At 41.9% G+C, this 14951-nt stretch overlaps 1 protein-coding gene across 2 annotated transcripts in view; it reads left to right on the forward strand.

The window, feature by feature from the left end:
* The window catches only part of LOC104301781 (ephrin type-A receptor 6), a 641386-nt gene that overhangs the window by 545355 nt on the left and 81080 nt on the right, over positions 1–14951 (forward strand). For both annotated transcript variants that reach the window (XM_054165754.1, XM_054165755.1), the window contains one exon: positions 12861–12922. In XM_054165754.1, the coding sequence (XP_054021729.1) occupies positions 12861–12922 (62 nt within the window). The remainder of the gene's footprint in view (positions 1–12860; positions 12923–14951) is intronic.

The following is a 14951-nucleotide window of genomic DNA, read 5'->3' on the forward strand; positions in this document are numbered from 1 at the left end:
TGATAAAAGGAAGACTTCACCTCCTTTCTAAAGGTGATAGTCACTTCCTTCACACTTCCTAAGCAGCTCAGATGGTCATCATAAACAACTCCAAGAACTAAAAGTTCAGAAAAGCGTTTTCGCTTCTGTGGTCATTTTAGAATAGAATAGAATAGAATAGAATAGAATAGAATAGAATAGAATAGAATAGAATAGAATAGAATAGAATAGAATAGAATAGAATAGAATAGACCAGGTTGGAAGAGACCTTCAAGATCATCATGTCCAACCCATCAACCAATCCAACACCACCTAAACAACTAACCCATGGCACCAAGCACCCCATCAAGTCTCCTCCTGAACACCTCCAATGATGGTGACTCCACCACCTCCCCAGGCAGCCCATTCCAATGGGCAATCACTCTTTCTGTATAGAACTTCTTCCTAACATCCAACCTAAACCTCCCCTGGTGCAGCCTGAGACTGTGTCCTCTTGTTCTGGTGCTGGCTGCCTGGGAGAAGAGACCAATATCCATCTGTCTACAACCTCCCCCAAGGTAGTTTTAGACAGCAATAAGGTCACCCCTGAGCCTCCTCCTCTCCAGGCTAAGCAACCCCAGCTCCCTCAGCCTCTCCTCACAGGGCTTGAGGGCTTCACATAGTATACACTACTATTCCATATTTTTTAAAATCTGGTTATGGAAAATAAATCCAAGCATGTGAATTGAAGCAAGGTTCTGTTCATTGCTAACAGAAGCAGAAAGATGGGAAGAGGAGAGCCGGAGGAGCCTCCACAAAGAAATGTATTTGTCAATAAGATAGACTCAGTTAATCTTTGTTTCAGGATGAAAGGAGGAAAAAGTCTCAACTCTCTTTTTAGCCTAGTAGTGAAGCACTGGATGTGAAAACAGATTCAGAGTTGTTCTAGATTTTGTGAGGTGGGGGACAGATCTCATAGCTAACTTGAACGATGTTAGGGGAGTTTGGTCTCTCTTAGGTAGGAACTCAGTGTATCTCTTACGAAATTCAACTTGCTGAAGTTGAATTTCTCAGGGCCTGATACTGAGCATGGGAAATAACCTGCCTAACTCTGGATTTTACACACTGGTATTTAACAATCCCATTTAGGTGCCTTGTACAGTTGGTGAAGACTGCACAGTTCTGAACTGATTTAAATTATCTGTTTGTGATAGAATAGAATAGAACGGAATGGAATGGAATGGAATGGAATGGAATGGAATGGAATGGAATGGAATGGAATGGAATGGAATGGAATAGAATAGAATAAAATAGAACAGAACAGAACAGAACAGAATAGAATAGAATAGAATAAACCAGGTTGGAAAATACCTTCGAGATCATCCAGTCCAACCTATCACCCAACACCACCTGATCAACTAAACCATGGCACAATGGGGTTCTCAAACCCCAGGGAGATTTTGTATCCACTTGGGGGATTGCAATATCTAGAGTTGAGAGGCAGGAAAAATCTCTCACTCTTTCCTTTTTGCTCCCAGGTTCGAAGTATTTCATCCTGTTCACTGCTGGCACTCATCATGCTCTCCCCTGCCCTTCTTGCTGTACTGCTCAGTCGACAGCATTTACATGACAGCATGATGTGTAGTTATGAAAATTTGACTCCTTCCCTTGAAATGCCTTTTCCTTTTTCAGAAAAAAATCTAGGTCTTGCTGCCTCTCTGGATGTCTCTACAGCTGTGGGAGTTATGGGAGATGAATGATGTTGGTGGTGTTCTTCACTTCTCAATGAGTTTCCAGAGTTTTCTCGTTCCTTTAAGACGTGTATGTTTGCCTAAAAACTTCCGCTCTAAGGTTTTGTGTTTCACCTGTCTTCATTGTAACTCCTGGCTTTTGTTCTCCATCAAGGTCAGACCTGCAGGGAGAAGCTTGAGAGTATGTGCCTCCATTTCCTGAAGGTGCAAAGTCTCAAAGAGAAATAAGGCAAAACCCCACGAGATGGTAAAAATGCCACATTGTTGGGCGCGATGCATGGCTGTTTGTTGATCCTCTGGTCACAACCCCGTTTCCCCAGACAACCCTGGCCACAGGGGGTCACACTAAGATTCAGAAACTTCTGTTGGAATAAATTAAGGTGGACCCACACCAAAGGGCTGATGAGTTAGGTTTATTAGATCCAGTGAAAACTCTCAGTCACCTGCACCTTAAGGACTGACTCATGATGGCTTTTTCTTAATTCTGGGTTTAGCAGCTTCCACATTGTGGCAATGCCAGCGATGAGCAGTGTGAGCAATCTGGCAGTGCAGGCCTAGAGCCTGACATGGTGCTAGGCCATGCTCAGCATAAGTGCAGAGCCAGCTAGCAGTGTACCAAACAGTGCTGTGCCTGCAGCATGTAACTAAAACAAGGCACTGGTAGCTATAAACACAGCAAGTTATCTCGGGACAACAGGACATGCACCTGCATCAACAAACCTCGTGTGTCATCCATAGCTGGACCAATAATCTATAACAGTGTGATGTGTGGTCACTCATAGGGGACCAATGAGTCCATGCCAACAAGGCACACCAAGGTTATATAAATTGTAGCAGTTTCCTTGCTATGCACTTCTTTTCCTGCCTGTCCTATCTCCTCTCCTTCCATGCTTTACTGTGCCATGCTCTCACCATAGGCCTGCGCCATAGGCCTGCAATGCTGGAACGATAAAGGATCAATACCGATCATATTGGTCAGCCGTATTGATTCCAATAACCTTCGTTGTCCGAAACCACATTACAACCAAAGCTTCAGAAGAACTGCTGTGTGTCCTTCCCCACATCTTGAAATGAGAAATGATGCCTTTCCTGCTTGTAGAAAGAAGCCAGATACACATCAGCAGTGAAGGAGGAGGTGGTGGCTCAAAAGTTTTGTATTAGCTCAGAACTTTCAGGTTAATGTAGGCCGAAGGGAAATAGAGGCAACACATGTGTGTGTTCAAACAGCAACTGGAAAAAATACATAAAGGATCCTTTAAAGTGCAAGACATGTCAGAATCTTGTGAAAAATCATAATCAGGCCTAGTAATGAAGAATGAAAATATGCCTTGACACTCCAGAGTAGGATTAAAATCACACCTTTCACCATGTCATTATACTTAGGAAAGCATAAAAATTAGGTTTGCCGTAACTCTATGTATGCAATCCTTCTTAAGCTCAGTTTTAAACCTCTGTTGTAGCTTACAGACTTTAAATACAGCCCACATAAGATAATGAAGATTAAATAAGTTCTGTTTCTTATGTCCCATAAGTATTTTGTATCGTGGCACACTGAGTGTTGCTGAAGTGCCAAATCTCCTGATGCACGGACTTTAAGTTTTTGTAAATTCATTTACATGCTCCAGGCTCAATAGCACAAGTGATCCTTGATGCAGCTGGTCTGTAGAGTAATTCTGAGCCAAAGAACATCCCTTGCTCTTTCCACAAGAGAATGTAGAGTGGTATGAGCATTGAAAATGTTAAGAGTAACTTAAGGGTGAAATGTCGTTAGATGAAGCAAAACATGCTGAAATTCAGTGTACAGGGGGGAAAAAGATATGAATTTGTTTGGTAAATTAAACTGAATCTGAACAGAATTTGTTAATTATGATGTGTGTGGTGGGTTGAAGTTTCCTCCCCAGCATTAACTTTTGCCAGACCAACTCAGTTAGAAGCAAATGGAGCTGTATTTGCAAGCACAATCTACACTCTACAATGGAATGCAATGAATGTGTACAAAATAGACAGGAGTTACAATATTGTACAGATATTTACAATTAGCAAATGGCACAAGGACCCCCACTGGCCAAGGACCAGGGGAAGCCAATAGTCTCTCCCTCCCTGCCTCTCCTGTTGCCCCCCTGTACAAAACAGACAAGAGAAAGGAGCAGAGACGTTAGACTTAGCCAAGGCCAGCCAAAGCAGGTTACCTCTCCTGAGTGAAGCAAAACAGCTGAGATCAGAAGAGAAGAGAAAAGGGCAGAATTGTTATGGTACAGCTCCTCTTATTCCAGATATTTACCCAATGCATTTGTTTAGCATAATATTTAGTTTTCTTTTTCACACCCAGTAGTGATTTGTTTATATTTTTCTACTTTTCTGCTCAAAATCTGTAACTGAATTTTCAAGGCATAGCCTGAAACCACCACATGATGGATTATTTTTCTATTGTTCTTTGCTCAAGTGCTAAAGTGAAGGTGCTGGAATCTGCAAACAATATTCATCTTATGCCACAATCTGGTCAGTTATGTGTCATTTTTTTCTCCCTGGAAAATAAAAGTGAGTGGTGAATTTTTTGTGGGGGGGGTCAGTAACAAATCAGCTACCCTTGCAGAGACAGACACACATTCTCCCTCCTGCTTATATACTCACAAAGCCTGTCTTTAATGCCTGATTTAAAATGAGATGACATAACTTAGCATTTGATATAGGATAGTCAAAAATTCAATCCTTGAGCTCTGTTTGTTGTTCTCACTCATAATTACATCATCTCTTTAAAACTCTTTCAAGTCAGTATAAGGTGGTCCTGTTAGGCATGGGAATGACAGAATGGTTCCAGGGTGCATGAACAAGCTCTTGATGAAAACGTGAGCTGCTGTAATGATCTGTGGAAGCTGTTGGAGCACTGCCCTCTGAGGAGCAGGGGAACACGAAGACAATGTGAAGTTTTATCTGTTTATAGGTTAGTATTTGAAAAAATCAGCATAAAGCTCTTAAATGAGTTGCATTAGTTGTACTTAAAACAGTTGATGCAGCAGCTCTCAGGGCTGGTCTGCAAACATACCAACTCTTCTTCCACTCCGTGTGGAACTTGAGAACTCTAATAAGCCATCTTGCCCTAATGGGTAAGGTATTTCTTTCCCATTTCTGCTTATAAACATAAACATTCTGCTCATGTAAACATAAGCAGCAGGAATAAAGTGGAACCTTCTTCATCCATATTGTGTTTCTAATGCTGATAAGTATGTTGAAAGAGAGAATATAGATAACCCACCCAACAAATGTAAATTTGAAGGAAAAGAATTGTGTTTTCAAAGGTATAGGGCTGGAAAGTATAATTCCAGGGGGGAAAGTGGCAAGTGATTCTCCTATTTGAGATGCATGAAATTATTTGAACTGGTGTGAGATCTGAGCCCTGGGTATTTCAGTGCACATTGGCCACAACAACCCCATGCAGAACTACAGGCTGGGGTCAGAGTGGCTGGAGACCTGCCAAACAGAGAGGGATCTAGGGGTGCTGGTTGATGGTAGGCTGAACATGAGCCTGAGACTGTGTCCAGTTCTGGGCCCCTCAGTTTAGGAAGGAGGTGACTTGCTGGAACGAGTCCAGAGAAGGGCAACAAAGCTGGGGAGGGGCTTGGAACACAGCCTTATGAGGAGAGGCTGAGGGAGCTGGAGTTGCTTAGCCTGGAGAAGAGGAGACTGAGGGATGACCTTATTGCTCTCTACAACTACCTGAAGGGATGGTATAGACAGATGGATGTTGGTCTCTTCTCCCAGGCAGCCAGCACCAGAACAAGAGGACACAGTCTCAGGCTGCGGCAGGGGAGGTTCAGGTTGGATGTGAGGAAGAAGTTCTATACAGAGAGAGTGATTGCCCATTGGAATGGGCTGCCTGGGGAGGTGGTGGAGTCGCCATCATTGGAGGTGTTCAGGAGGAGACTTGATGGGCTGCTTGGTGCCATGGGTTAGTTGTTTAGGTGGTGTTGGATTGGTTGATGGCTTGGACGCGATGATCTTGAAGGTCTCTTCCAACCTGGTTTATTCTATGTAATTCTATGTTTTACTGTGGATGCTTTGCATGCTATTGGAGTGCTGAAAGGCCCAGTGCCACCTAAAGGAGAGCCTGTGCCTTTTTGCTCTGTTAGTCTTTCCTATGCAGTTTTACCAGGAGATAAGTCAGTGTTGAACCAAATGCAAAACATGGCTTTTGAGTGAAAAATGCCTGATAAGGAGGTGATTTTCTGAGACACAAAGGGATGGAGCAATATTTTCTTATATGAACTAAAGATTCTGATCTTTGCTGTTGTAAGTGGAATGTTAAGTATCCCAGGTTTATGTTAACAAATCTATTCTCCACAATGGGTACTAAAGATTTCATTACAAGTGAAGGCTGTAGGAATGGACATGGACTAGCTGTATTCTTCCTGGAGGATTAATCTTGCATAAAATTTTCATTATAGTAGGCTTTGTTGCATTATTTTAATTGATAACAGGAGACAGTATGGACAGATGGGCAGAGTCCAAGGGCAGGAGACTGAACACATCCAAGTGCCAGGTTCTGCACATTGGCCACAACAACCCCATGCAGAACTACAGGCTGGGGTCAGAGTGGCTGAGAGCAGTCAGGCAGAGAGGGACCTGGGGGTGCTGGTCGATGGTAGGCTGAACATGAGCCTGCAGTGTGCCCAGGCAGCTAAGAGGGCCAATGGCATCCTGGCCAGCAGGAGCAGGGAGGTCATTCTGCCCCTGTACACTGCACTGGTTAGGCTGCACCTCGAGTGCTGTGTCCAGTTCTGGGCCCCTCAGTTTAGGAAGGAGGTTGACTTGCTGGAACGAGTGCAGAGAAGGGCAACAAAGTTGGTGAGGGGCTTGGAACACAGCCCTGTGAGGAGAGGCTGAGGGAGCTGGGGTTGCTTAGCCTGGAGAAGAGGAGACTCAGGGGTGACCTTATTGCTCTCTACAACTATCTGAAGGGGGGTTGTAGTCAGGCAGAGGTTAGTGTCTTCTCCCTGGCAGCCAGTACCAGAACAAGAGGACACAGTCTCAGGCTGTGCCAGGGGAGGTTTAGGCTGGAGGTTAGGAGGAAGTTTTACACAGAGAGAGTGATTGCCCATTGGGATGGGCTGCCTGGGGAGGTGGTGGGGTCGCCGTCGCTGGGGGTGTTCAGGGTGAGGCTTGACAGGATGCTTGGTGCCATGGGTTAGTTGATTAGGTGGTGTTGGATGATAGGTTGGGCACGATGATCTTGAAGGTCTCTTCCAACCTGGTTTATTCTATTCTATTCCATTCCATTCCATTCCATTCCATTCCATTCCATTCCATTCTATTCTATTCTATTCCATATAAGCTGAATGTTTTGTCATGGATATGACTCTTCAAATTCTGCTCCTTCTTCATCACTCAGTTAAATTACCTATTATAAAAATCCTGTACCATGGAAAAAAAAACATAAAAAGAACTGAAAATACATACAAGGTGTGTTTTGAATATAACTGGCATTTTACAGTAGTCTTTAATTGATTAGTTTCTTTTTTGTTGGGTTATTTTTTTCCCATTTCTGTTTAATAACCAAAAAAAAAATAAATATCAAGCAGATTGATCCATGGAAAATACAAAACTGCAACAGGTTCCCAGATGGCATAACATCAGTGCAGAGTGTCATTTATGCTAGTTTTAGTTGAATGGCATTGCAGTACTTCATTGCAGTTCTTCATTGCAGTAAAGAACATTCTCAGGGAAGAAAACCCATGTCAGAAGCAGTCAGCATCTTGTCACAGGGTAGCAGTTGCATCAATACAATTCATAACCCCCAAATCGCCTCCAGATTCACTTAACTTTTGGGTAATGGAATTCATGTCCTTTTCCTGCATCATGCCAAGCACTGCTACTGCTCTTGCATGTTCACTCTGGCTTTCTGAGACAGTAGGAGTCTGAAATGGATGTGCCAAAGCCAGAGTTACTCCATGTGCAAGCAGGTGAACCTGCTTTAACAAATACCTGGAGTGGGAATATTTATGGTATCACAAAACATACAAAAAACTGTGACTGTGGCTGTGGTGTCAGCATTTGTCATGTGTCAATATGATTATAATTTAGTATTGTCAAGAATGTGGTAAAATGATAAATCTGTTTGCACTTAAGTGCTGCAAATGCTAAATGTTATATACCTAGTGTGTAAAATCCATATTTGGGGTTAAAACCTATTGCCTCAGGACACTAGAGAATTTTGGGGTTAAAACCTATTGCCTCAGGACACTATAGAATTTTGGGGTTAAAACCTATTGCCTCAGGACACTATAGAATTTTGGGGTTAAAACCTATTGCCTCAGGACACTATAGTATTTTGGGGTTAAAACCTATTGCCTCAGGACACTATAGAATTTTGGGGTTAAAACCTATTGCCTTAGGGCACTATAGAATTTTGGGGTAAAACCTATTGCCTCAGGACACTATAGAATTTTGGGGTTAAAACCTATTGCCTTAGGGCACTATAGAATTTTGGGGTTAAAACCTATTGCCTCAGGACACTATAGAATTCCTCTATTTCAAAAATCTTGTTTCTCACAGTGCTCCCTACTGCAGCACTGCTAAAATTGCTTTAAGAATGGTTGGACTGATTCAATCATTAAATCCATCTTCAAATATGTTTATGCGTTGTCCTTCCCCAATTCAAACATGAAGCTGTGTGCTCTCCTCCAGCTGCATCTGCACTTTTAAGCTCCTAGATGCTCTGGACCTCTGTCTGTTATTTCAAGTTCTCAGCCCAAGCACACCATTTCCACAGTGTCGTGTATCCATGCCTTCTCTGATGCAGATCCTGGCTGGAAAATTAACCTGACTCTTCTTCAGACACTTCTTCAGTGCCTGTGTTTGTATCTGTGTGAAAACACCCGGTCAAGTCTTTAAACTGAAGTTCGAGTGTTCACCCATGTGGTGGACCCATGCCACAGAGGAGGCTCATAACTGTTTGCAGGAGTGCCATTTGATGCATGCTCTCTTGCCTGTACCAAATTCCCTGGGGCTGTGTGCGAGTTCCCACAGATGCTCACATAGCAGGCTCACACAGCACTGGCATAGCTGTCTCCCTGCTGCAGCCTGTGCCATCCTGCTGAGCCCTGAATTCTTTCCCAACCCCCAACTGTATCCCCCTTCCACTGCTGTTTGTCATTAAACCTATTTCTTCAAGCAGAGTTGTCCATGTTTTGCATGTGTAAACAATCATAAATACAGGAAAATAGTTCACTGCCTTCCAGAACTGCATTAACCTACCCCATGATAAAATAATCAGATTGCTTCTCCATCTCAGAGACTTCTCTGCCCACACCTAACCGTTTTTTTGTTCCTGCCCGTGTTTTGAGGATGAAGAATTCATCTTTGTTAGTGCTATGACAGCAACATGGATTTTCCTAAGTCTTTTTTCTCTGTCTAGAGGTGAACATCACATTAGTCTAGAAACCTTAAAGGATGATTTTTAAAAGTCAATTTTGTAGTTCTCTTGAAAACCAAAAGCAGTATTCTGTGCTGGTACATAGTTGAACACAGACCTTAAGCTTTTCTGGACTCCAACCATCAACCTAACACCACCACAGCCACTAAAAACCATGTCCCAGAGTGCCATGCCCACATGCTGTTTGAAGACAAATGCTACTTATTTTGATGTGTTTACCAGATTATGTTGTTCCTGTGCTATGAAGTGGAAAAGCTGGCTATGTGTTAAATGTTATAATGTTGAGGGATTAAATGGACACATCAAGCAGCTTTAAAATGTATAAACATTATCCAGTGACAAATACTGGAATCTCTTCTTTAAACCCACAGATAGATGCACAGAAATACATTCTGTAGCTCTTTTAGACTGGAAGTTCATTCAGTTAATCTGAGTAAAAGGAAGTACAGACTCTTGGGGGGAGGTTTGGAGGGGGCAATATTTTGTGAGACAACGTAGAAGAATTTCAAATTGCTTTTACAAAATAAGTGAAAATCATTTGTTTTGAAGAATATGAATCTAAGGAGCATGAAAGATGTATCAAGAGCCTATGAATTCTAAAGAACCTTACAAAATAGCTTCTGGAAGACACAGGGTGAAAAAGGATTATTACCAGAAAACTTGGGCCCATGTTTTGAAGCTCAGTAGCTGCAGTTGTGATCTCCTTTGAATGCAAATCTCCCATAAAGTCGTTTTAGGTGTTGATTTACCCAGAAAGAGAAAATTCTCAGTACCTTATGCCTGACCAAAGATACCATCCCTATTTATCACATGACACTGCTGTCTGCAGCAATTTAGCAATTACTGCTTACTTGCTAGAGTTCTGCATATTGCTAAGATGGCCTAGCATCAGCATACTCTTTGGTTGTTTGGTTTGGGGGTTGGGTTTGGTTTATTTTTATTTATCTAGATTTTAGAATTTTCCTTTCATATGGAAATGTCAGCCCCTTGATGGTAAACAAATGGTAAATGAATGGGAATCTAGGTCATTCATGTGCTTCCAACGAAAGAGACTAAACTGTAAAACTAGCCCACATTAGGAAGGTGGAATACAGAAATGTTTAAAGCGCTGTGATCGCCGAGAGCTTTAAAGCGATGTACTATTTAAGCTCGTAATGCAAAACCAGGGTGTAACCAGTGGATGCAGACTAGTATAATTTGAGTGGCTAGCAGATGCAAATCTGCAGCTGAGACCACACATACAATTGAATGAAAAGAAGCTAGTAATTCTTCACACTCAAGGCATCTGAGAATTTTCACACAGGAAGAAAACCACGACTGGGCAAGCATTATGAAACACTGTGTTATGCATTGAGGACCTAAACGTGGGGGTGAATACAGCAAGAACCCTGAATTTTGTTAGCAGAAAGGAGAGAATATTTTGAGGAAGTCCAGAAAGAGTAGTCTAAGCTGTGTGAATGAGCACCCCTGGGGCACCTGTAATCCAAGACTGGGACAGACAGAGAAATGACTTGCTCACTCTCAAAGTCAAGGTTAGCTATCTGTAACAGCCCAGGAGAAATACCTGGCTGTGGCTTACTGTATATGGTGGACAGTTTAATAAATACTTCCATTATTAACCAAGCTGAACAGAGAGTTAGCTTGCACCAAAACTGCTGGAACATTCATAATGCCCTTCTACACTTTCTCACCCTGAACACTGGTTTTGTCTCTCCCTCATTCCAATAACTACAAACATACTTTGAGAAGCGGGGGGGGGGAGGGGGAAGTCATGAAAGAGGTTTACTTTGGATTCAAAAAATATTGTAACAGCTGGTGTTGTACTAAGACAGTGAATTGGGCAGACCCACGGTGTCACCACTTGGTGTACCTCCAGCTTCCCAAAACCCCCAAAAGAGACAGAAATTCCCAGGGGACTACAAGTGTGCCAATTTAAACTTTTAACATCCTTCTCAGTTTTACTGACTTGCTTATTCTTTATATTAGTTTGGCATCTATCAGAATGGCTCCTTTGTGCTACTAACAGTTCTAAACGACTTCTTGTGTATAGCCTGATTGACATGCTAACTGGGCCCTTCTCATCAAACAGTTCTAGAGTGGTAGTTCGTTCCAGGGTTTCAGCAGTGAAATGGTATGTAGTTAAGTGCCTAGTTTAAAAGTTTACCCTCAGATTTGGAGATTCCTTTAAGAAAGAAATATTACCTGTTATTCTACTTCAGTGTGGATATGATCCTACTCTGGAACCACACTGTGCTCATTGAGCAAAGCCAAAGCTTTGAGTATAAGTTTATTATGGTACATTTTAAGTAATTTGTGTATATGTTATGTGTGTGCAAACCTGAATTCAGAGTTTTGCTGGATTACACACACCTAATAAAAACATTCCATCTTGGGGGCCTTTTTTTTGTGACATCCCTTCCCATCTCTCTGCTTGTTTGCCCCTAATTCATCGATATATTTTCTTGAACATGGCTTATGAATTTTTTAACTTTTTTTTTTTTTTCTTTTACTTTGCCCTGTGCTCAGCACTGGTTAGGCCACACCTTGAGCCCTGTGTCCAGTTCTGGGCCCCTCAGGTTAGGAAAGATGTTTTGGTTCTGGAACATGTCCAGAGAAGGGCAATAAAGGGGAGCAGTTTGGAGCACAGCCCTGTGAGGAGAGGCTGAGGGAGCTGGGGTTGCTTAGCCTGGAGAAGAGGAGGCTCAGGGAGACCTTCTTGCTGTCTACAACTCCCTGAAGGGAGGTTGTAGCCAGGTGGGGGTTGGTCTCTTCTCCCAGGCAACCTGTGACAGAGCAAGAGGACACAGTCTCAAGCTGCACCAGGGGAGGTTTAGGCTGGATGTTAGGTAGAAGTTCTTCCCAGCAAGAGAGATTGGCCATTGGAATGTGCTGCCCAGGGAGGTGGTGGAGTTACCATCACTGGAGGTGTTTAAGAAGAGCCTGGATGAGGCACTTGGTGCCATGGCTTAGTTGATTGTGGTGGTTGATAGTTTGGACTTGATGATCTCGAAGGTCTTTTCCAACCTGGTTAATTCTCTTCTCTTCTCTTCTCTTCTCTTCTCTTCTCTTCTCTTCTCTTCTCTTCTCTTCCTCTTCCCATCTCTTCTCTTCTCTTCTCTTCTCTTCTCTTTTCTCTTCTCTCTTCTCTTCTCTTCTCTTCTCTCTTCTCTCTTCTCTTCTCTTCTCTTCTCTTCTCTTCTCTTCTCTTCTCTTCTCTTCTCTTCTCTTCTCTTCTCTTCTCTTCTCTTCTCTTCTCTTCTCTTCTCTTCTCTTCTCTTCTCTTCTCTTCTCTTCTCTCTTCTCTTCTCTCCTCTCTTCTCTTCTCTTCTCTTCTCTTCTCTTCTCTTCTCTTCTCTTCTCTTCTCTTCTCTTCTCTTCTCTTCTCTTCTCTTCTCTTCTTTCTCACCTCACTATATTCCAAAGTTCTACACAGAAAGAGCTGACCTTTGGAAATAGAAGGCTCTTCTTTAGTCCTCTCTAAGCAGAGGCTACAATGGAACAAATGATGCACAGTCATCTAATCCACAAGAAGAGAAAAAAAAAGAAAAAAAAAAAAGAAATAAAAGAAGAAAAAAAATTCTTAGAGAGCACCACAGGGACCTGGTTTTGTGATATAAAGCAGGGTTTTGAAAATATGTTAATAGTAATCTGTGCTTAACAGCTGGAGTTACAAAAGTCCCATAAAATATATAATCCTAATGTGTTCCTTTGCTGTTTTGCAGGCAGACCAATAATGATTGTAGTTGAATACATGGAGAATGGATCCCTTGACTCCTTTCTGCGGGTGAGGTGCCATTTTATGATGACATTTGAGTAAGACACCATTCTGGGTTAAGATTTTAAATCATTTATCATAAAATAATTTCTGCATAATGTTATTCATGGATTTTTAGTGAAGAATAGAAGCATTTCCCCCAGGGTACAGTTCCAATGTGCAGTGATACATTAGAGCATAGCTGGTAAGAAAGAAGATTTAAATTTAAGAATATAATTGATTTCTTCTACAAAAGTAGTTCCCCTGTTTAGCAAAACATGTTTCAAATAGTGGTTTTGTGGAGGAAAAGATAAATTGCAGCACAAATGCTTAGCCTTATGGAAGCTGTTCATTTTTCTCAGTCACCTTCAGAAATACTCTTTTTTGGGGGGGTTGATGGACTGCAGAACAGGCTCATTAATTGGTTTATAACTATTTATGATTCCTTGCATTTAACAAAATGAATTAGAAAACAGCTCGTGGGTGATGTGCCCTGGCATTAATTAACCCCTAGAGGTCACTAATGAACATTAGAGAAGGGCTACAGAAAGCATTAATATGTTGACACAACTGTATTTCATTCCTCTTAGAAAAGCAGAAAGAAAGGATGACCCTAAGCTAAACTTATTCCAAAAGATCCTCTGTTAAAAAGGGCTTCTGGCAATGCTCTGGAGGCCCACTGACATAACATCTTCTGTGAATAATTTGTTTGTCAGGTGCTTAAAGTGAATCTTAAAAAGCATACCTCAGCCTTTACTAGTGTGCTGTCTTGCCATTGCCCACTTGCTGGGTCTGTAGGCAAGGCTGTGGCAGGGTGTAAGGGGATTAAGCGCTTGTGAAGTTCCTTGAAAGGGTATCCCAAGTGCAAAGGAAAGGTGTTCAACATGGAGCTGTGGAAATATTTGCACAAAAATTGAGATGATGGCGATTCAAGAATGCTTTGGTAGGAGGAGGAAGGAACTGCCAAAAGAGTGAATAAACAGGAGGGGAAAAACAGCCAACACTTTAGAAAGAAGACTTCAAGCAGAGAGATGAAGTTCTATAAAGAGTAATTGCTTGATAGCAGCTTGAGAAAAGAGGCAGCTACAAGAGAAGAGTATGTGGTACAGAGGCTAATACCCTAAAATCACATAAAAGCCATTATCTTAGATAACTCTAGACATTGTTTCTGCCTTCCTTTTGCTTCTGATCACACCCTAGTCTCTTTTCTCCACCATTTCTCATCATATTCCCTGCCTCTCCCAAATAATTATTTTCTTTTTCTTTGTCAAGATACATGACAGATATCTGCTATGTTGTCAGAAACACTCCAGCACCACAGTTTCTGGTCAGAATTTGTTGATCTCTCAAAATCAAGTTGTTTTTCTGGAGAGTTTGATATCACCAAGTTCTTCTTAGAAACTGGGTAGGTTTTGAAACTTCACCCCCTTTGCCTTTCTGGCTCATCTCTCAATCCATCTGCAGCAGACACTGATTTTTTCACGAGTGCTCCAGGCAGGCAGGCTAGTGAAAGGGCTCCGTGTGTGAACAGGTGTGTGTGCAGAATCTCAAACATGATGAAACCACAGTGCTGAAATAATTCATCTAAGAGAATTACCTTTCTCTACACCGGCCTAGCATGAGAGCTATGTTCCAATTATTCTTCACATGCAGTTACTCATCAGAGCAGTTACTCATGATTGTGATAAAACTGCCATCAACAAAGTGATGATGTTATTGTGAAGCGACACTTCTCACATTGCATCAGATATATTTTTAGGCAAAACTGATGGAGGGAAATGTGAGCTAATCATTTCTGCAGCTGGTTTCCATGTGTATTATTTTACAGTTTCAATTCACACTTCAGATATGGTTTATTCTTCTAAAATGCTTTTTAAAAGGGCTTTAAATAATATTCAGCATCCCAAGGCACTGTAGATGTATCGTCAGCATTTCTGTTACAATTAGCAGAGCAAATGGCTGCAAAGTAACCTATTTAAGAAGAAATCCAGATGCTTCATTAATAATAGCTGTTTCCTGCTATAAGTCTACCCAAAAAAAAGGTTTGTGATCATAAAAA

This window comes from Dryobates pubescens, chromosome 12 (assembly GCF_014839835.1).
Source record: "Dryobates pubescens isolate bDryPub1 chromosome 12, bDryPub1.pri, whole genome shotgun sequence".
In the NCBI taxonomy this organism is placed as follows: Eukaryota; Metazoa; Chordata; class Aves; order Piciformes; family Picidae; genus Dryobates; species Dryobates pubescens.